Here is a 24,011-nt window from a genome sequence, read left to right as displayed (position 1 = left end):
ATTTGAATTACATTTGTTACTTACACTGAGAAGGATGCTTTTGATCTACAACTAATTACAAAATGTTTGTGTAAGTCTACCTTCGCTAACCTAACCAATATATTCTTTGGAATAACAATGTTTCGTAAAACTCACCTCTTTATCAAAGAAAAGCAAAGAAAACCTGCAGCAAGTTTCCTTACTCCACACACACACATGCCTCTGTTTATCTAGCAGTAAGTAGGAACCCGGTTGTTAGCCAATTGGCAGATTGCTTTCCGGGGGTGAAGCACTTTGAGACATCTCGAAGATGTGATAAGGGGCTATATTAAATGCAAGGATTTTTATTATTATTACAAAAGCACAACAATTCAGTTGCAAAAGTAAATCATGAAAAACTGAGGCACTTTCTTTTTATAAGCTTAGTATTATCATATGAACTTTCTTTCCAACATATATTACAACAAGTAACTACTGTATGTGAAGTTGTAATACTTTGAAATGTCTGTGGCTCCTGCTTTGCTGCTTCGGAGGAAGGTAAGTAGGGTCTCCTTGTGGCTGAAGTGCTGCAAGGCTGGGTGCTGCCAATGGGATGTCGGAATCAAGTTATTTCTCTGCGGCAGTCCCAATAGCCCGGGTCCTGAGCCAGGTGGGCATACAGTATTTCAGGTCACAGTTGACGATAGACAAAGCAGACTGTAGGAGTAGACCAGTCAATGGGGAGCAGGGATTTTTCCCACTTGGCTCCTGTAAACCCTGCAAGCCAAAGCACTGATAGGTGGGATGGTCATAGTTGGACAAGCAGAGGGAAGTTTACCGGACAATAGTTTTAGCTGGTTAAACGTCAGCAATACAACACAACTTGCATTTATAATGCGCCCTTCAGCGAGGTAGTATCTTGATGCATTTAAACTTAGACAGATAGATTTGGATTGCACTTTACAATAGAGCTTCTTCTGAAACTGGGATAAGAGTATATTGTTTGGGCATAACAGAGGGAGCTTTACCTATTTGGAAATGTTTTGTAATAATAATAATAATTATAATCCTTACATTTGATATAGCGCTTTTCATGTCTTCTAGACGTCTCAAAGCGCTTCACAGAATATGCTGTAAAGTGAATTGACCGTATATTTGTGGGCGAAACGCAGCAGCCAATTGCGCACAGCAATGTCCAAAAAAAAAAACAATCGTGGATTGAAAATGACCAATTTTATTATTGTTTTGTTATGGAGGGATTATTATTAGGTGTGGAGTAAGGAAACTTGCCCAAGATTTCACCCTGTCTGGAATTGAACCCAGGTGTCTCGCTTGCAAGGCAAGTGCTCTAACCGCTGAGCTACAGGACTCCATAGGATTCTTTTTATTTGACACTGGGTGCAGAAATTGCAATGTATTGAATTCCTTAGCATTGGCACTTTCATCTTGATGGGTACAACAGTAAGTAAAAATGATAGCAAATATGGGAACAGTTATTTACTATGTCCTCCACATCGGCCTCACCAGCTCTACTCTCCAGAAGCTTCAACTAAACCAGCTAGTTTCTCCCGCACAATACTCCACAAACCCAGTACCTAGATTCTCAACAAACTTCTTTGGCTCCCAGAATCTTGCTTAGAGGATCATGTTTAAGATCCTAGTCCTGGTTTTCATAACTATCTACACCTTGTCCTTCCCTACCTTTGCAATCTTCTCCAACCTTGGTGTCATAAGTGTTAGACTGAAGCAGTTAGAAGCACTCTTGCCTCCCCTGCAAAAAAAAATGGTTATTCACTTTAGGCTGTTTGTGGGACATTGCTGTGCACAAATTGCCTGCTGCCTGGACTGACAAATAAACAACCACTACATTTTACAGAAACATCTCGCCATGATAAAGCACCAAATCAAATGCAAGGATTATTATTGTAACCCTCAATTCCATACTATACCCTATGCGCTTCCCAACTCTGATTTATTGCTTATTCTTCAGTCCCTTCATTCCCTGCTGGCAGTCGAATTTCATTTCTGTCCTCTTATGCTCTCAATCAAAAGCTACTCAAACTCACTACCTCTCTCCCTGTTTTTAAAAAACCCCTAAAGACGTATCTCTTCAACTTTGCCTTTGACAACATCTTTAAATGTCATTACTCTATTTTATTCTGGTATTCCACAACTATTTTATTTGACAATACTTTGAAACCTTTCATGTGAAAAGCAAAAAAAGGGAAAATGCAAATATTGGAAATTTGAAACAAAAATCAGAAAATATAGAAAATCTATAGTGTGTCAATCTGCATCTGAAAGAGAGAAATGTGCTGACATTTCAGTCATTGGCCACAAATGGACGGTGGAATCTCTTTAATAATCCTTAAATTTTGACATGTCACATTGTTGAGATTGCTCAAAGCACTTCACAAGATTCACTGGAAAGTGTAGTAACTGGGCATTTGTAGGCAAACCAACAGCCATTTTGCACACAGCAGTGTCCCACAAACAGCCATGAAGTGAATAATCAATTTAATTTGGGGGATTGTTTGCCGGGACACCAGGAAAAACTCCCTTTTCTTTTCGAGTACTGCATGGGATCATTCACCTGAATAGGTAGACAGGTCCTCAGTTTTATGTCTCATCAAAATGCAGCACTCCCCCATCACTATATTGGAGTGTCAGCCTATTGTCAGGAGCTCAAAGTTTTGATGTGGAGCTTGAACCCACAACCTTCTGACTCACGAAGGCGAGAGTGTTACCAATTGAGCCAGACTGACCCTTGATTATATGAGACGTTAAACTGAGTTCTCATCTTTGTGTTCAGGTGGATGTTAAAGATTCCATAGCATTATTTAAAGTGAAACAGTTTCTTCTGGTGTCCGAGCCAACAGTCCCCCAAATTAAATTGGTCATTCACTTCATGAATATTATTCCTGCTGCTTGTTTGGTAGCAAACGATATAAGCTCAAGATGTTACTAGAAATCTAAAGAGGGAGCAAAGCTATTATTTTTAAAAGAGAAATATAATAAGTACAACCACAAGTGGCTATTGAAGCCAAGTCAATTATGACATTATGACATTTCAAATGGAATTAAACACATTGAGATTATAAAGATATAAAAGGATATGGCGAAAAGCTAAGGAAATGGGATTAACTCCCAACAGGGAATTTGTGCAGAACAGTCACGTGGGTCCCAATGGTCTCTTTCTCTACTGAATGTTTTTAAGACCATATATGAAGATTGACCACTTTGGTGAGGTAATGGAGGGTAGCCAATGCCTCTGGAACTAATAATATTAACAATCCTGGGATTTGATATAGTGCCTTTCAAATCTGGAACCTTAAACCATACAAATTGTCAGCACAGAAGGCTATTCAGCCCATCATGTCTCTGCTGGATTTTTTTAAGAGCAACTCTTTCAGTCCCATTTACCTGACCTTTACCTGTCCCTCTATATTTTACTCATTTTTATACATTTATTTAGTTCCCTTTCGAAAACTAATATGGATTCTGCCTTACCCATTGCTCTCAGCAGGGAATTTCATTTCCTAACTACTCTGTGCGTGAAAATAATTCTCCTAACCTCACCATTTGCTCATTTACTAACTATCTTAAATTGATGCCTTCTAGTCACGGACTCAATGACCTGTGGAAATAAATGATGGATGGCATTTCAAAGGGTTTCACAGTATGTACTGTAAAATGTAGTAACTGTGTATTTTGTAGATGAACGTAGCAGCAAGACCATGAAATGAATGACCAATTTTATTTGGGGGATTGTTGGCCAGGAGGGGTGCTGAGAGCGACGACTTGTTCCAGGACCTTGGAGAGGAATGGGAGGTTAGAGATGGGGCAGTAGCTGGAGAGGAGGGATGGATCCAGGGATGTTTTTTTCTGGATGGGGGTGATGACGGCTGTTTTTAGTGGGGTAGAAAAGCATTAAAATCATCCTATAAACTCTTCTCAAAGTCTATAAAGTGATGACAGTTGGAATCAGGTAATCAGTGTTCTGACAGTGTGCAGGCGGTCAGCTCGGCTTTCTCCTGTACCAAGCAATGGAAACGGGCAGAGTGCCTGTGACTTCTCATTCACTTTGCTGCTCAGGTTTATCAGCGCTCAATCAATGACTAAATATTTTTGCCCTTCGTCAAAAGTGGAGATTCTAGTACGGCTCAGTTAAGATGGCACCTCCGACAATGAAGTTGACTATGACAATCAACTTAAAGTCGGATTGTGGGGCTTGAATCCACAACCTTGGAGTCTTGTAGCATATTGGTTAGAGCACTCGCCTCGCAAGCGAGAGGACCTGGGTTTGATTCTCTAGCGGGGCAAAAATTGGGCAAGTTTGCTTATTCCACACGCCTCTGTTTACCTAGTAGTAAATAGGAATATGCTTGTTAGTTGATTGGTGGATCGCTTTTCCGGGGGTAATGATCCCTTCAAAAAAAACACTTAATAATTTGGTCACTCAATACACAACTGTTTTCAAAAGTCAATTCACTTTACAATATATTCTGTGAAGCACTTTGAGAAGCCTTAAAGACATGATAAGACACTATATCAAATGCAAGGATTATTATTATTATAACCTTCTGACTTTGTGCAATACAATTTACATTTATATAGTGCGTTTCACATCAAGAGGCTGCCTCAATGTGCTTGACACTGCTAACTGGGCACCCGAGCTGGGGGTGGTAGCTGAATAGGATGTGAGAGTGGGGGAGCATGATGACAAGAAGTGTGGTCAAATAAGTACGTCTTGAGGCAGGTCTTGAATACTCGGAGGGAGGAAGCGAGTCGGAGGTGCCATCCTCTGTCAGAGGTATTAAACAGGGGCCCCATCTTGTTGAGGAGGATGTTAAAGATCTCATGCCACTATTCAAAAAAGGAATTTCTCCTGCTGTACTGGCCAACAATCTCCCAGATAAAATTGGTAATTCAATTCATGGCTGTTTAAAGAACATAGTTGTGCAACCATAAATACACAGTCAGTACACTTTACAGAGAACTATGTTAAGCACTTTGAAACATTTTTGACATGATCAGGCTGCATCAAATACAACAACAACAACAAACTTACATTTATAGAGCACCTTTATAGAGCACCTATCGGGAGGACATCCCAAAGCGCTGGGTATTATTAATATTTCCCATTCAGATATTAATCCACTAGCTTTTAGCTTTTTCTTTCTCTGATATTAATTGCAACTTCCTTATATTTGGGGTTCTTAATCTGGTCCTCAATCTTATCATCAAGGGTCAGCCTGGCTCAGTTGTTAACACTCTCGCCTTTGAGTCAGAAGGTTGTGGGTTCAAGCTCCACATCAAAACTTTGAGCTCCTGACAATAGGCTGACACTCCAATATAATGATGGAGGAGTGCTGCATTTGGATGAGACATAAAACCGAGGACCTGTCTGCCTATTCAGGTGAATGTTAAAGATCCCATGCAGTACTCGAAAAGAGAAGGAAGTTTTTCCTGGTGTCCCGGCAAACAATTCCCCAAATTAAATTGATTATTCACTTCACGGCTGTTTGTGGGACACTGCTGTGTGCAAAATGGCTGTTGCGTTTGCCTACAAATGCCCAGTCACTACACTTTCCAGTGAGTCTTGTGAAGTGCTTTGAGCAATCTCAACAACGTGATGTGTCAGAATTCAAGGATTATTAAAGAGATTCCATCGTCCATTCATGGCCAATTTTATTAGGGGGATTGTTGGCCAAATACACAGTCAATCCACGTTACAGTATATCCTGTGAAGCTCTTTGACATGTCTCAATGACTTGATAAGGTGCTATATTAAATGCAAGTATTATTATTATTTAAATGTACAATAGATCTAGAAATTGAGATTATGAAATATAAAAAACAGTTATCCCCATTTTGCCACTTGCATTTTTGTGCATGTACGTTATGTCTAATGGCTTTTTCTCTGAATAACTATCTCATATTAAACTTATAAAAAAAATGCTTGTCTACTTCTCCAGATACACTTCGAATGGTTGAGTACCTCCCGGGTCATGTTTCCACTCTGAGGTCTCCTTTAAGTATCTTCCAAGGAGGCTGTTGTTTCATTTTTGGTCAGCTGGATGTCTGACTCACTCAGAAACCCATCACCATTCTTGAATATCCAAATAAATGGGATTTGAAGCCCACTAATAAAATTTAAAGGACAATGGCGGAAATTGAAGTGTGATGACGGAATTTGAAGCGCAATGATGGTATTTGTGGACAAAATGGCACTGTCCGCTGTCAGATTGTGTTATAAATGAACCTATACTGTAGCGAAGCATGTTATAACAGTTTTGACTCAATAAAACTAAAATATAGAGGAAGTGGATCTTTGGAATCTAAATATTCCTTGCATTGTTTTTCTCTTTTTCAGATTTTTCTAACAGATCAGGATGACCCACTCTTCTTTGGGTTATACCTCTGCCACATACCATTAAATTATGAGCAGCCCCTGCCTCCAGTCGCCAAGTCCGCCCCCCTGACTGAAGTTACTCCAGCTAAGAAAATAACCTTCTACAGAAGCGGGCACCCTCAGCAAAGTGGAGTAAAGATGGCTGTAAACAAACGGGTCTTCAAGACCTTTGACGCCCTGCTAGATGACCTCTCTCAGAGGGTATCTCTTCCATTTTGTGTCCGCACTGTCACAACCCCTCGCGGGGTTCACAGCATCAGTACGCTCGAGCAGTTGGAAGATGGAGGTTCTTATCTGTGTTCTGATAAAAAGAGCATCAAGCAAGCCAACGCGAATGCCGCTGTGAGAAAGCCAGCTTCACAGCAGGGCCCTCGACCAACAAGTGCCCGGCGACGTGCCATCCTGATGGCAAGGCAAGACGAAGACCATTCACATCACATCCATAAAGGACCCAAGAAAATCACAATGATAAAAAACGGAGATGCTGACATTCATCACTCCATCATCCTGAATAAGAGGAATGCACAGAACTTCAGAAATTTCCTTGATGAAATTTCAGAGCTCATGCAATATAATGTGAGAAAACTTTACACAGTGGAAGGAAGAAAAGTAAGTACTGTATTAATATGCTGATACTGAATGTAATTCAATAGTTAATCACTATAGACCATTGCAATTGTTGAAGTATTATTGTATTATATATGTATATAAATAGTATATGTATATATGTATATGCAGTATATGTATGGGCTGATTTTGAATATTCACTTAACAGAATGAAAACAAAATATTAATATCAGATCAGGGATGGGATAGAAAGAAGAAAGCTTGCTTGGGAATTCAAGATAATCTGTTCTTAATTTAGTGGCTGTCACTGTGGAAGTAAAGGATGGTGTCTTTCTTGATCCTGAATATTACTTATTCCACAAAATAATATTTAAAAGTTCAGCTCCTCCACACTACGTCCACACTATCTACACCCAGTAAATACTGATTGACATTTGTGTTGAATCATTCCACATTCTAACAACACCCTGTAAAAACATATATTTTAACCACCTCTTCTTTCTGGAGTTTATTGGGAGGTATAATATAAATAATTTGATATAAAGCAACAAATCTTTATTATTCTTTAACTTTACTTTTCACTCACTGCACACATGAGGGACAGGTGAAATGGTTTATTCCTGTTACCATATTCTTAAAATAAAAGGGTTTCATTTGTGGCATTCCTTAATCTGTTCCTTGTGTTAAATAGCACAATACATGCATAAAGGAACGCAGCTGATTTGTTCTTTACTTTATGCCAGGATTAATACACACTCTGCAGTGCTGATCCCAAGGCCTTTGCTCCTTCTAATTTGCTGGTTTCTGGTTAAAAAACTACAGGATCATAACTTTAATTCTTGTTTTTAAGATCACAAAGGGAATTTTGTATAGTAAAATCATATAATCCCTAAATCGTACACTCACCTGAGTCCCATTTAATTTCCTATCAAAACCACTTAGACTTCTTTGCACTATTCATATTAATCACCTCCTAACTTGTAATGTACCTCCCCTACCCTCCATTACTCCCGCACTTACTGGCTGCATTGAATGGCAGGAAATGATGTACTAACCCATCCACGGGTGCAATATAATTTCCCGTGATTCAATGTGATTCCAACGTTTGCTGGTAAGTGCACATGTTGTGACGGGTTAAGACACATTGAATCGCAGGAAATGTAGTCTTGACACCCTCATTGAATGGGCACTTACTGGCTCCAGTGACCAACTACCACATGCACAGTTACCAGCTGCATTGAATTATGCATGTGCAGTATAGATTATCGATTAACTCAGATTTTATATGATTTATACAGTTTGTGTGCACCTCAGACTTTGTGTAATTCCGTTAAATGTTATGGTCCCGACTGATATGACTTATGGAAGTTTTACTGTATTTTGATTTCCTCAGACTGCGATCTTTAACATAAAGACAATGTGATACATCCTCAGCGTGTAATGTGGTGTCAGCTTCAAATCCTGATATGGGGCTTGAATCTAGAACCTCTGACCAAAAGGCGAGAGTGCTACCAACTGAGATAGGCTTATACTGTACTGTATTAGGGTGGATTACTGCATTCACATGTTAAGAATATTATTTTTGTCTGTGAGTTCAGTGAATTTTCTGCAGCCAAAATTAGCAGAAGAGATACTTGGATTTCAACAACAGGGCATCTCAGTTTACATGGAAAATAACAATCTAAATGTGAAAGCTAACTTGAATTGTACAAACACCAGTATTTAACACAGCAGTAACTATTTTATGCCAATGGACTAAAAGCACTAATTAAGCCTATCATTATGCTGGCAGAGGAGATCCAATTAAACTTAAATCACGTTGTGTATTCAGAACAGTTACATGGCATGTTCCTCCAAAGCTGTACATCAGTGGTGGCTAACCAAATCAATTTTCTTGATTGAATATTGCTTGATTTATGCCACATATCAAGAATTATTCAATCAAGAAAAACTGAAAACAAACTAACAATTAAACATGGATTTATCTAGACTGTGCAACTGTTCGGGGGGACGCTTTTTGATGGCCCAGTTGGCCTCTTCCAGTCCATGAGCCACAGCTTGGCCACCATTGCTGTAAATCGTGCTTGAACCAAGCTTTACAAAGATGACAGATTAAAGACAGTCTGATTCCAGTTTCCTTTTTGTAAAAGGATCTGTGTGCGTAGCGGATGTATGTATTTTGAGATATCATCCCCACTGTTGATGATTTTTTCCCCCACTGTTGAGTGGCGAGGTGTACTACAAACTATGTGTATATCACTTTAGTGTGTGGTATCCTCAAAACCCACAGTGGAAATGAAACCAAGTGTATCATAATAAGAACATTTTTATTATAACAGGTCCAACAGGTTATAACAAGTCTCTTTCTGTATGATTATATTTAACCTTCGGACACTGCTGACAAGATAGCTTGAGATAACTCATTGAGTAGCTGGAGTAACTGATTTCATGCTTGTCCCACCCACCCACCCCCATATACACACATCTCCCATTCCTTTGTAGTTTATCTCTTGACACTGGAATAAACTTATCTTTTCAAATAGTGTCATGAGATTTTTAACATCCACTTGCACAGGCAGATGGGACCTTGGTTTAAACTTCTCATCCAAAGGATGTTAGTGTTTGTTTCCAAGCTGAAATTATATTAAAAAAATTAGCTAGCCCAGGAACACAGATTTCATGGGACATGCCTGAGGTCTAAGGCACGTCCTATGCATAAGGCACATTAATAAAAGGGCGACTCATAGAATAAAAAAGCTTTACATGAATAGTTAAATCCAGGAAGGTGAACACCAACATGCTGAAGACTTTAAATATGACACGTAAAAGGTGATGAAAAAGCTCACATAGTAGTGGGAAAGAAACACCTGAGCCAGAAGAAAAAAATGTTCAGTTTGAAGAATATTAAAAAAAACAGTGTAAGGTAAATTAGTGTAAATACAGTGTAAAGAAAAATTATAAACATAAAACATTTTTTAGTTTTGACACTCGATGTACACGTGATGACATAGTAAATCCGCTGTTAATGGAAACATAACCTATTTAAAAACAATAATGCTATTAAAAAAGGCATATTTTAGTTATTTTTTCAGTTAATTTCAGTTATCTTAGTGCCATCTACTTTCTGAATACTCTATACGATATTCTATTTTGCTCTCGGATGCATAGGGATGTACTCCAATGGTCTGTGGGGAGATTGTTACTCTGAGCATCTTCCGAAGCGTATTTCTCAGGGCAAGGGACCAATTCAGCCACAGGAGAACTTATTCTGGGCTGGGAAGCAACACCGACATCTTTGAATGGCAACAATGCAAGTGTATGATGTCGGTGTGTATCTGGATATTAACATACTTGAATCATTTTCAATGACATGATGAAGACATACCCTCTCGAGCAATCTCTAGATAGATATCAAAAAAGACGTATGAGGAAAAGGCAGGAAATGAGTCAGAAATAATGAGCCAAATGGCCTTCTATGTTGTAAATTTCTGTGATTTTATGGTTCTAATCCCTGCTACCCACAATGTACATTTGTATTTTCTTCTTACTGTTTCCAGCAGCCTATTTTAGAGGAGTTTTTCCTGGTGTCCTGGCCAACAATTCTCCAAATAAAAAAAATTGGTCACTCACTCCATGGCTGTTTGTGGGACATTGTGGGACTAGTTGCTTGTTTGCCCACAAAATACAGTCACTCCACGTTGCAGTATATCCTGTGAAGCACTTTGAGACGTATCAATGACGTGATAAGACGCTATTTCAAATGCAAGGATTATTATTTATTATTATTACCGTTCCTAGGAGTCTATTTAGTGAGTTTAATAATTCACAACCACTGTAATTATTCTATTTCTCAACATTTTATTTTATTCAGAACCTAGGTACACACAAAATACAGTGAATGTACTTTACAATATGTCCTGTGAAGCAATTGAGACATCTTGATGACATGATAAGGGGCTATATCAAATGCAAGGGTTATTTATTACTATAAATTAAGGCCTAAGGCTCTGAAAAATCTTGTACATTATGGGGCAAAGAGAAGACTGAGGGAGATGTGGATTTTTCATTAAAAACTGTGTTTAGTGATCAGCATAAAATAGATCCCAATAAAATGAGCTTAACTACTGCACTGAACATGCCACATTTGGAGTATGTGTTAGAAAGGAATTTGTGGTGGAGAAATAACCACAGTAGTAGTGATAGAGAAAGACATGAAATGTTACAGTCAGGTCAAAGAGAGAATAGAGGTCAGAGGTGAGGAAGGATCACTGATCAGACAAGACTTTTATTGTTTTCTATCCAAAGGAGAAATGTTTTCCTATGTTGAGAAGCAATCCTCAAAACTTAGATGAATTTCTGTTTGATATACTGTTCAAATTGTATATCAGTCTGACTTAGTGGTAGCAATCTCACCTCTGAGTCAGAAAGTTATGGGTTCAAGCCGCACGAGCAGACTTAGAATCACTTGGAACCAATACACTACAGGCATGTGGACTCGCAAACAATAGATCCTGGGTTCAATTCCCAGGCGGCAAAACTTTAGGCAAGTTTCCTTACTCCACACGCCTCTGTTTACCTAGCTGTAAATAGGAACCCAGTTGTCAGTTAATTCGCAGACCACTTTTCTGGGGTTAATAATCCTTAAAAAAAAAGACAAACAATTTGGTCACTGAATCCACGACTGTTTCTGGGACATGGCTGTGCGCAATTGTCTGCTGCGTTTTTCCCACAAAGTATAGTCAATCCACTTTACAGTTTATCCTGTGAAGCACATTGAGAGATCTAGAAAACATGATAAGGCGCTATATCAAATGTAAGGATTATATATTGTATGAAATGGTGATGGTGGGTCAAGTAGGACTTGAACCTGGAGAGGGCAGTCCCACTGAGGTGGATGAGGGAGGAGAGGCAGTTCAGGAGGATAGCATTCTCAACTGTGTCAAAAGCAGCAGAGAGCTCCAGGAGGACAAGGAAGAAGAGGGAGCCCTGGTCACAGAAACAAAGAACGTCATTTGTAAACTTGAATATTCAAAAAGAGAATGGAATTTCTCCTGGTGTCCCGAGAAACAATTCCCCCGATACATTGATCATTCTCTTCAGGGTGTTTGTGGGACATTGCAGCGTGGAAATTGGCTGCAGCATTTGTCCACAAAAACACAGTCACTACAATTGACCATAAACCTGACAAAATGTTTTTCGAAGTTTCAATGTTTTGGGCACTATAGCAAATACAAAATTATTATCTTATCTTTCACAGTATGATTTTTTTCATTTGAACTTGATGTATCCAAATTCCTAAACTCACTGATGAGGACACCTCAATAACAAGGACAAAGTCGACTATTTTATTGAATGCTCTTAACAGTGGCAGAGCCCGACGCCGAGCTGGTGGGAGGGGGGAGATAACCGTAAGCTTGGTCGAAAAGGAAGGTCTTCAGTCGTGATCTGAAACAGGATAAGGAGAGGGAAAGACAGAGGGATTAAGGGAGAGAGTTCCAAAGCTTCCAGGGTACAGTGGTTGAATGTGCGGCCACCGATGCGGAGGGAATGAGGGACAAGCAGGAGGCCAGACCCAGCTAAGTAGGTTGTGGAGTGGGGAGAAAGGAAATCAGAAAGGTAGGCAGGGCTGGGGTATGAAAGGATTTGTAGACAAGTGAGAGGATCTTGAAATCGTTCCATTCTGTGATCGGGAGCCAATGTGTTGGGGTATGGAGTTTAGGGTGGGTGGAGTTTTGAATTAGTTGTAGTTTGTGGGCAGTGGAGCTGGGGAGACTGGCATGGAGGGCACTCGAATAGAAGAGGATGTCTTCAAGTGTTTCACAGGATATACTGTAAAGTGCAGTGACTTTGTGGGAAAACGTAACAAAAATGCTCACTTGCACATATATAAAAAAAATACAATCCAGTTGCTTCACTTGGTTACTAAAAAAGCTCCTCATCTGAAAACAATATTACTTGTGCTTTACAGATCGACAACCTGCAGGCCCTTTTCCATTGTCCTAGTGTGCTGGTGTGTGTTGGACATGAACCGTTTAAACCAGTTACATACGAAAACCTCAGAAGGAATCCATCTGAAAAGCTGCCAGGTCTGTCTATGCGATCCCGTGCCAGTATTGCCAGTGAATCATTTGACAGCAAGAAAAATGGTTAGTACATACTTAATATATTTGAAAGTGTGAAACTCTTAACTCTAAACAAAACTAAAATCTGTTAAGCCTTTAATATAATAAAAGAGAATCTTAAACCACAATGTGTCTTTAGTTTTGAATTACTAGTGATAATAAGATGGGCTGTTCTTGAATTTAGAATTTAGCCTGCTCGAGCTCCCAGTCACTTGTGTGAAATTCTTTGAGACTTCTTCCCGAAATGAAAGGAGCTAAATTAATATGAATTTTGTTATTTCAGGATTGTAAAACCATTTAGCACAACCATTTTAGGAGCTTGAAGGGGCATTTGTTTTGTGCTGTCTGAATGACCAAAACGGCAGAGATATCACAGATCAATGACACAGTAATGTGGGATGCAGACATGTTTTTGACATGAACATTGTCACTGAGTTCTATGTTTGCAGAACACAAAATAAAGCTTGACTGCTCAATTTCAGTGGCAAAGATATCCTTTAATTCGATGTTCCTTTTCAAAAAGATTTGACAAGATTTGGTGTAACTAAAAAAAACTGTCTTACAGATCGATCCAAGACTCTATCTTACATGAAGGGTGCTATATAATTCCAAGTACTTCTTGTTGTATTTGAGACCTGTTCAGCTTCATAGTTAGAAAGTTATCAAAATTGAATTCAATGGTAAAGAGTTTCAGAGAAGTGGTAATAATAATAATCCTACTATTTTGATAATATATATGCTTGGTAATTGGAGAGACAGTAAGTGACTATTAGTGAAATAGAGAGTAAGAGAAACAAGAATGAAAAGTAACAGGAAAAATATCTATTAAAAACTATTAAAAAGCTACTGTTGAGTGCATTGGCCAGTCCTCTCAAAGTGAAAGGTGCTATATAAATATAAATTAGTATTGTATTGGTGTACTAAAGGAAATAAAAGTGGTAGAAAAAAAGGAATGAGGAAACAAAGCAGTACATCTGCTTTGTTGCACATCTTGGCCTATTAGTAGCTGTCTATAGGTATCCATACTGCAGACATAACCCAAGTACGTGAATTAAATTGAAAAAAAAACAGGAGACAAACCTTGCTTTGATTCATGGATTGAGGTAGCTGATCACAACACAAAAGGAGGGAAGTCTAGTTAGGCCACTGATCAAGCGTACATCCTACAAAATCCTGCAGTCATACAGTTAACGTTGCCCAGGTTAATAATTACATTACATGACCAGTACATGGCGATTGTTAATCATGAAAAAAATCTTGCCTTGTGTGGTATAAAACAGAATATTTTGGAAACGATAATGCATTTCAAAACAAGGTCCTTTCAAACTCACTTTAATTATTGCTCACTTCCACACATCTTTCTTCCACCCAGAGAATGCGAGTTAAGATGACATGTTTTTCCTTTATCCCTGGCACAAAGGTGCTTGTTTTCAATGAGTAAAAGCATACTGTGGCCAAGATGCACTTGTTTTTCCCAATCTGGGAAGCTTCATAAGATTGTCCCATGTTATGGGAATATAAATGTTGTAAGTTTTTTTTAAAAAAACATTTGATATCAAGTAGGTCATCCAAGAAAGTGCTATCACACAAAACTGAAAACCTCCTTAAATCCTGTGCTGCATGGACAATTATTTATCAGCTGATTCCTAGATGTCAGTTCTTCAGCAAAGTTATACAATGCTTACAATTAAAATAGCAGCGTTCCAATAATTTTTTTTCATTGCATCCTTGAAAAGAAAACTGAAACAAAATACTTTCAATAGTTATTCAATTGTTTCAATCATGTTCTTAACTAACAAATATGTGTATGTATAAGTTTGTTCGGGAGAGACAGTGTTCCCATTCCAATACTCTCCTTTCCTTTCCTGATTCTATGCCATAGAATCATAGAATCCTACAGGACAGAAGGAGGCCATTTGGCCCATCATGCCTGTGCCGGCTCTTTGAAAGAGCTATCCAATTAGTCCCACTCCCCCACTCTTTCCCTACAGCCTTGCAATGCTTTACTTTTCAATTTAATTTACCTACATTTAAGTAAAAATGGTTTATTATGTAACTGGAGTCACTTTTCTTAATGTTGTGCTTGGCAATATTTAAATAGACCAATTGCTGTGCAAAATATTATGCAAATGTCAGGTCCGTATCCCAGGTGCTGTTCTATGGTCCCTAGAGGGCAGGAGCCCTCCAGTACCATACAGCCATTCTTTAAGTGTGAACAAAGACAGCGAGTGCTGGTAAGGGGACATCACTCAATATCCATGCATTTACACTCTCTGGCACTTGGTGATCTGGAGAAGGATTCCTGACTGATTTTTCCCCTCTTTAGTTCAGGCACAAAGAGACCAATTGTAGCAACCCTAGTGCCACTTTGGTTGAGATCAGCTAATTCAGCACAGACCACAGTTCATACCAAGGCTGTTCCTTCCAAGTCTTGACTTAGTTTTATATTCTGTAAGGAAATATTATATATTATATAGTGTATATAACATGAAACATATAGTGTATAACTAACTTTCAGTAGGATATCACAATTGTATTCCCTTATGAGTTAAACAAACATAAATAGTTATTGTAAGATGCTTAATTTTAGCAATAAATCAAGGCAATATTGTACATAAAATGCACAAATATAATCACTACACTTTTGGATGTGAGTAGAATTAAATCACAATATCTAATTTACTTAAATAACATTGATTTATTATGTACCTGGTGTCACTTTTCTTAGTACTGCGGTTGGCAATATTTAAATAGACAGATTGCTATGAAAATACGATGTAAATGTCAACATTCGGTGTTATGTATGAGCGTCAGTTTTCAGCATTGTGAGCTTTGTAAGAGTAAATTTGTTTGTAGGACATTGTTGTGCGCAAATTGGTTGCCATATTTGTAGCAAAGTATAGAATGATTACACTTTACAGTAAATTCTTTGAAGATATGCTCCAAACTTGAAGGATGCTATACCAAATGCAAGGATTATTATTATTTTAAAGTGTGGTTAGTAAAAATTGTATTAAAATAACTGCCAAATGTGAAGGGAAACACTTGAACGCCAAGCTCCACAATGCCAGATTGCAGTAAGTATGTTACTTAAGTGTGTAATGCTACGGTGGTTTGAGAGTTTTGCATAGATTCTCAACCACACTAAAATATGACTTGTCATACAGTGAAACTATTCTGAGAAAACCATCGAATATTAATTATTTCAGCTTTTATTTCCACTAAGTACTCTTCTTCATAAGAAATAGATTCTAAGACACACTAACAATGAGTAGATCTTAATAGGTTTAGTTACAATGCAATACAAACTTACATTTATATAGTGCCTTTTACATCAAGAGGTTGTTCCAAGGTGCTGATAATTGGAATAATATGCCTCTAAAACCTTTCTATTCTACCTCTCTTACCTCTCTTCACCTCATACGTATAACTGGTTTTGGTAATTGTTACAAAAGTTAAGCGTGGTCTAATTGTCTTTTCTAAGAGAACTAACAACAAATTGCCTTCTCTCTTTTTCTTCTCCTTTTCCCTTTTTCTCTCTGATGTTATCTTTGGGATTCTTGGCATATCCTTTGAAATGCCATTCCACGTTCCATAGCTAATTTTGGATTGGAAGCAAAGAAGAGTGTAATTCATCCCAGATCACCATCTAGGTCACCTAGAATTTCATTGTCATCGCATAAATCCTATCCTAACGGCTTGAACATGTCATCAGGAAACAGCGGCTATGCTTCATTTATGGACTCATGCCCACATGAGAAAAATGGGGAATTTGCTACTGCCCTGATAGATGATGATATTGAGAAAAAAGTTCATGTTAACAAGGATGGGAGTCTCTCTGTGGAAATGAAGGTTCGCTTTCGTTTGCTTAATGACGAGACACTTCAGTGGTCCACACAGATCAGGAGATCTAGTTTACCAAGAAAAAGCAGTTGTGACCGCTTATGCTTCTTGGAAGATCAGGTCATGGAAAAGGCCGAGCAAATGAACCCTAATAATGGTTCTGAGGTGGATGAACCATTCTGTTCATGTGATGCTGACGACTCCTACATCTCAAAGCTCAATGACGCAGAACATGCAGAAAACCTCTGTCAGAATTGCTGCAACCAATGTCAAGAATACGACATTTGGAAAAATCCAATTTATGTTGAAAAGTCTAAAGGCGAGGAGACTCATAATGTCACTCGGGCTCGTTCTTCTTGCTCAACGACTTCATCCTGCAGGAGAATCACTCAGAAAAAAGAGTCTATCGAAAGCTTGCGGACAACATCCAGTGAGGAATATACACAGCACATCGTACAGGAGGCAGTGTGCTACTCGAAGACTGCGGAAAACGGAGATGACAACAGAGTGAAATACTGCTCTCTAAGGCGCTGCAGTTGTCAAAACAGTAGCACTGTTTCTGCTTCTGATATGGGAAAGAATCATGAAAGCAGAGAATCTACTTCCAGTAGCCACAGGGCTTCATCACGACCTTCCACAGGCCGCAGCCACCAGAACAATGCAGTTTCTCAGGAACTCACCGACAAGCAGACATTTGTTAATGTTTCACCAAGCCCCTCTACAGCTAATTCAAAGAAGAATTCTGCAATTAAATCAACAGATGTAAGAGCACCATCACCCACCAGCTCAATGCCTTCACAAAACACTGAGAGTACTGCAGAGGAATACAGGCCAGTAAGTCAGACCTCTAAATCCTCTGCAGGTAGCAAGCAAACCAAAGATGAGAAAAGTTCAGAAGAAAGAGCTCACAGTGTGACTTCAAGCTGTTCAAGTCACTCAGCTAAATGTAGCGACCAATCTGTTGGGAACAACCATTTATCTCCAAGACCAATAAGCGCTGCATCAAGCTGCCCCAGCCAGACGAGCAGAAAGGCAAGCGCTATGGACAACATGCAGGATGCTGAGGAGGTCCGTTCCATCATGTCCAGCTATTCCCACAACCATGACAAGAATCTGCAAGAAGCAACACCTGAATGTGACAGGCCAAAGAGTAAAATGTCATTGTCTTCAGGAAGATCCAACACAGACAAACAAGAAAAGCAAGATGTCAGCGAATCCGAAAACCAATCCAGGCCAGGGTCCTCCTTTTCTGGATTGCAAGGCAGCCATCCTGAATTGCATGTCCAAGACAGTGATAATAATGCCAGGCCAATAAGCAGCGTCTCCCATTTATCTAAACATTTCAAACAAAGCAAGCAAGGTAAAGTTAAAATGGATTCAGATGTTGACAGCTCATCATCTGTTATCTTGTTCTCATCAGTGTCCTCGGCACCACAGAACACGGCACCTTCACTGGCTCCAGAAGAAGAAGCGAGACCCTATAGTAATGCTTCATGTTCAGAAATTTCGAACGGAAAGAATAAAGTGAAGCTGACAGTTCAGCAGCCGTCGGGCTCCACTTTCTCTGAACCACTATCACTGAATGGAAACAAAGAGCTCAATGTTGCAAACTCTGACAACGAAAGCATAAGACCCTCAAGCTCTGAATCAGGGAGTTGTTGTAACTCTAAAAGAAATAAAAGCAGAATGACCAAATCAGAAGCGGAATCCAGGCCTTCTACGCCTGCCTCTAGTAATTCCAAAGCAGATCCAAACCTTTGTGCAGAGAAACAAGCAAATGATCAGGACCAAAGACCAATGTGTAGTCCATCAAGGCTGTTGGAATTTGTACAAGTGGAAAACAATGTTAAAATGGAGTCCAAGGGAAGTGACAAAGCTAGTAGCATTTGCTATAGTGTTTCTAAAGCATCTAAAGCCAAAATTAAAAGCAAACAAGTTAAAGATGAGTCCGAAGAAACAAATGCAGCAAAGGTGGAGCTTTCTTCGGCTACAGTGGTTGAAGATGCAGCAGTATCAGTTATAGACTCTGCTTCTGATCAAAGTACACGCCAGCCGTCTCCTCCAAAAGGAAAGCCTGGAGCTAAAAATGGAAGGCAGCTTTTAAAGAGCTCTAGTCAGAAGTCTAGAAGCAGCATAGGTACTTGCTCAATAGTTCCTGGAGAAATAACAGGTGAAAAGCCTCCAGAGTCCAAGCTAAATGTATTGAGGTCTAAATCTAATTTAAGTGAAAAGAGTAACGATCTAAATTCACACAAAGCTGATGAAAACATAAACAATAAAAGTGTCAGGGAGAAAACAAGCGAAAGAGGCAGCAAGAAATCAAAGTGTAAGCACGGCCATCAAATCAAAAAGGACCATGATGAAAATCACACAAGTACTGATGCCTGTGAGAAGAATGACTTTATACCTTCTGAGCTGCCAAATGCATCACTTGAAGAGGTGGTCCACACATGGCTGCAAAAAATTCCATCGGAAAACTTGCTTGTGACATATGAGGAATTCAAAGAAGGGCATGAGAAGCCTGCAACCAACGTGACCCCAGAGGGAACCAAAGCTGAAGTAGAAGAGGCGACTACAACACTAGACGAGTCTAAACAGGAGACAATAGCAGGTGAATCGGAGCCAACAGAGAAAAATGACTTGGAGGCAGCAAAGCTGGAAGACAGTGGCAGTCTAAATGCAGACAATAATGATACTATGGAAGGCAGTGTCAAAGACGTTGTGGAAACATCACAAGCAGAGCCAGTTAATTCTGGCCTGAGTGTAACAGCAAAACCCAACAATCCACAAAATAGAGATTTACCAAATAATGCACATTCCTCCATTCAGATTATGAAGGTCCTTCTTTTTACTAGGCAGGGTGCAAAATTGGATAGGTCAAACAGTTTGCCAGAATTAAGTCCTGAACTTGAAAAAAAACTAAGCAAGTCAGCTAAATCATTACTGACATGTCTTGGAAATCTGCACCTTTTTGATGAAGAATCATTACATTCTAAAGATAAATCCCCAAATTCTAATAATTCGAGATACGAAGAACTTTTGGGTATTCTCCGATCACTCTGGCTCACTGGCATTGCTGAAGGTGATGAAAACGAGGCCCTTCATATGGCAGGGAATCACTCAAAGCCTTTTAAAGTCCACAACTCAGTAGACAAAGACATCACACCAATGTCTTCCTCTGGAGTAGATGTCAGTAGTGGATCAGGGGGTTCAGGAGAAGACAGCATCGGTGGGACAGTCAATACCTCTTTATCAACAGAGAAAATAAAATGTGATTTAGCTATAAAAACATGTACCATCATGAATGAGAACTCAACAAAGATTAAACAACCTCACTCAGTCAAAACCTCATCAGATGAGAAGGACGAACAGTATTCAACATCAACAAGAATGTCGAACGTATGCTGTAGAAAACAAAAGTTAAGAAGTTGTGAGAGTTCACAGTACCAATCACAAGAAAGTAACATTGGAAATAGATCAGAAACACGGCAGTTAGATGCAGTATCCTCCAGTCCTGTGACACCAGATATAGCATATCGTGTTCAGTGGAGCAGTGGTGGGAAAAGCATTAATAATTATGATCCAGATGAAAATACATACAGTGACACTGCTGAAAAGCCTCAAGATACAATACAAAATATAAAGGACCAAACTGATCCAAGTACAGATGTGGTGCAAACATCTGATAGGGAAAGTTGCAGCATCCAAGAAACAATCCATCAATCTGAAACAACAAACCACAATAGGCCAGAAGATGTAGAAGATCTTGAGGAACAGAAAAGCGTGGATAATAAAATAACGGAAGAATGTAATAATGTTGATGTAACAGAGTCTCCAGAACAAATAAGTAAAGATAAGGAATGTACTGTCCAAAATCGAGCAGAAGAGAAAGGGTGTGTGCCACCACAAAAGATTTCACCAGATCCTGAGCCAGCCTGGGTAATGAAGTTACTCCAAAAAATTGAAAAGCAATTTATTGCTCATTACGTCGATGCAATGAATGATTTCAAGATTAAGTGGAACTTAGAAAATAATGACACTTTAGATCAGATGATTGCCGATTTAAGAGAAGAAGTTAGCAGGAGGATCCAGGCAAGCATTAAAAAGGAATTAAGGAAAGTGCAAGGTAGATCAGGCAAAAAGGTGCCAAGGCCTCCACAGGATCAAATTAGACGTGAATCATCTGAGCAAACAGATCAAAGAAGAAGACGACTAAGGGCTATGTATAAACAATCTAACTGTGATGATAACAAAATGAACAATGCTCCAGCTGATGCAAACAAAAAGAACAATTATGAACAAAGTACGGGTAACACCTCATCTCTGCTTAGTAATAGAGATTTGAATTTCACTCCAATCTTTGGAGACGATACAGATCTCAATGAACAACTTAGCAGTGATGAATTCTGTCCCTGTGAGAGCTGCGCGGAGAAAAGCAAGGCTTCTAAACCTGAAATCAACCCAGTGCAATCATTCGCTCCTGTAGTTAAATATTTTGATCTGCGAGAGATCCTTAAATTGAATAAAGCTAGTAAGAATGTTGAAAAAAATGGCAGCGACACCAGTGAATTGTTGGATAGAGTGAGTAATAAGCAGGAAATTGCTGAGCGTGAGTCCATTGGATCTGTTCAAAACAAAGACAACACAGAGCTTAAATCAGAGGATGGAGATAACATGGAAGTGAAAACTGAGGATGAAGAAAACATGGAGGATAAAATGGAGGAGAAAGAGAATGTAGAGGATAAAACAGAGGATGAAGAGAATGTAGAAGTGAAAACAGAAGGAGAGGATGCAAATGATAAAACAGAAGATGGAAAGAATGTAGAGGAAACAGAGGATGAAGAAAATGCAGAAGTGAAAACAGAGGATGCAGGTCAAGATGATGAATCTGTGACTGAGAATCAGGAAAACATTAATAATGAAACTGAAAGCCATGGATCAGATGAAACATCACACCAGGATGAAGCAGAAGAAACAAAAGGTGACCTTGATAAAAATAGTAATTTGCAGGATATTGATGAAGAGCAAAATCTAGTGGAAAAATGTGAAGATGAACTAGAAAGTCCGAGTGGAGAAAGTGAAGGTTCAGTGAATATAAAATCAGATGATGCCAAAGAACCAACTGAAGATAGAAAGAGCAATATTTGCAAAAATGAATTGCAACAGCAAGAGGATGGTGATAATTCAGAAGGAATTTCTAAATGCAGTGAATGTAAAGCTGACAATATGAAGCATACTACAGAAGAATGTACTACTACACCTGAGGCAAATGGAGAACAAGAGAATCAGAATGAAGATAATAATCCATTATTGGAAGACGACTCGGATACTATTGATAGGGACAATTCACAAGACAATGTGAAAGAGACCACAGACAGCAATGTTAGTGCAGAAAATTTGGATGAAGTCTCAGAATTGTCTGATGAACATTTAGAGTCCGATTTTGTTAAGAACCAAAATGAAGAGGAAGTAGAGGAGGTTGGTGTGGATGGAAAGATAACCACCGAACACACTACATCACCTGATATTAGCTGTCAAGTGCAGGCTGCTGAGGTGCAGCAAGTTTCGGCAATGGAAGCTCCTGATGGAGATTGCGTTCAAATGAAAAGTGGAGAAGGCGCAAGTAGTACCTCAGATAAAACAGTGCCCAGAGCTACTCAAATGTACCCGGAAAGCTCATCAGATGATGATAGAGAAACTATATGTAACAGCCCTGAAGAACCTGCACATCAGAAAGATGGTGAGGACACAGAATCAGATAAACAAGTTTCTCCAGTGAACAAGTCAAAGCAGCCTGTGAATGAAGAGTTTGATGCGGAAGATCTGGACTTTTAAGTATTCGAAATGGTGATTGATGACAATGAATCATTTCAAGTTGTTTATGTTTTAACACCGTTAGTGTAGTAAATAAATAATTGATATCCTTGTTTCAGCTTTAGGCAGTATGTGCTTGCACTGGAAGGGGGAAGGGTGCCCGGTAAAACAATGTAACCTTTTCTTTGCAGCATTTTAAAACTTGTGAAATTTAAAAAATAGATGTAATTTTAGCACAATGGACACAGGATTGGAAGCTTTAGTTAGGTTCAAATTATCTATTAAGAAAGCACCATTGAAACTAGAAAGGTGACTGATTTTTGTTAATCTTTCCTTATCGAAAAGTCTCAAATGTTAGCAGTTTCTGCAGATTTTGAGAGATTTGCACACTCACCAACTGCGATAGATGATGTGTTTTTACCTAAGTGTTTAAAATCTGAAAAGGTATCATGGATAATGCATAGCTTTGTCTATACTTTCATCTCCGTCACGTGGTGTCAGGGAGCAATAATGTTTGTATTTTAACATTATGAAACAAAAGAGGAGGCCTGATCAAACTGTTCGATTTCTTATATTATTGTGCATAAAACTTCTATTTTTGTTTTCAGTTCCATTGTATCGTTTGCATGTAAAACTCATTAACTCTCCCTACACATTTCAATACCTTTCTAATTTACTCCAGACCTGAAGGATGAGCATTAGGCGCAGATTCCATCGGAAAACTTGCTTGTGACATATTGGAGGAATTCGAAGCAGAGCATGAAAAGCCTGCAACCAACGTGACGCAGATTCTTTAAAGAATATTGATGATATTTATTCCATGAGTATGCATAATAATTGTTCTGTCTATTTAATAATAATTGACTACAGTGAAATTAATTATGATAATTAATATTGTGGCCTAGTTGTACATCTCAGATTCTATACCAAGGAATCCCATTAAGAATTATCTCAATTTAGACCCACAAATACTAATTCAAGTACTAATTTCCCATCCAATTCCTCCAATGCATCCAGTATCATAGAGCATTTTGATGTTACAGTAATACAGTGATTGATAAATTAGTGAGCCCTGAAGACTAATAGTCTCCAAGGTCAAATGCATCTGAATGATACCGAGAAAGGAAATTTGGTGGGGCACCTACTGAAAATAAAATGCTAAGGACAGGTTAGATTTTGCAACACGCACATCTTCCAGGACATTATTTAAAAAGAGAGACAAAACTAACCCAGAGAATTATAGGCCCATTAACCAAACATCAAAACAAGTAAAATAATAGCAATGGGGTACT

At 38.8% G+C, this 24,011-nt stretch overlaps 1 protein-coding gene across 1 annotated transcript; it reads left to right on the top strand.

Moving 5' to 3' along the window:
* Positions 1-480: 480 nt before the first annotated feature.
* rp1l1a (rp1 like 1a) lies at positions 481-22,961 on the top strand. Its single transcript, XM_042332801.1, has 5 exons — positions 481-516; positions 6,335-6,982; positions 12,909-13,086; positions 16,661-21,208; positions 21,272-22,961. Exons 1-5 carry the CDS (start codon positions 481-483, stop codon positions 22,738-22,740), a joined length of 6,879 nt encoding a protein of 2,292 aa, XP_042188735.1. The 3' UTR covers positions 22,741-22,961.
* The last annotated feature ends 1,050 nt before the right edge of the window (positions 22,962-24,011 follow it).

This window comes from Callorhinchus milii, unplaced genomic scaffold (genome assembly GCF_018977255.1).
Source record: "Callorhinchus milii isolate IMCB2004 unplaced genomic scaffold, IMCB_Cmil_1.0 Scaffold3, whole genome shotgun sequence".
Taxonomy (NCBI): Eukaryota; Metazoa; Chordata; class Chondrichthyes; order Chimaeriformes; family Callorhinchidae; genus Callorhinchus; species Callorhinchus milii.
Note: the sequence above shows the minus strand (reverse complement) of the source record. Positions and strands in the feature narration are given on the sequence as shown.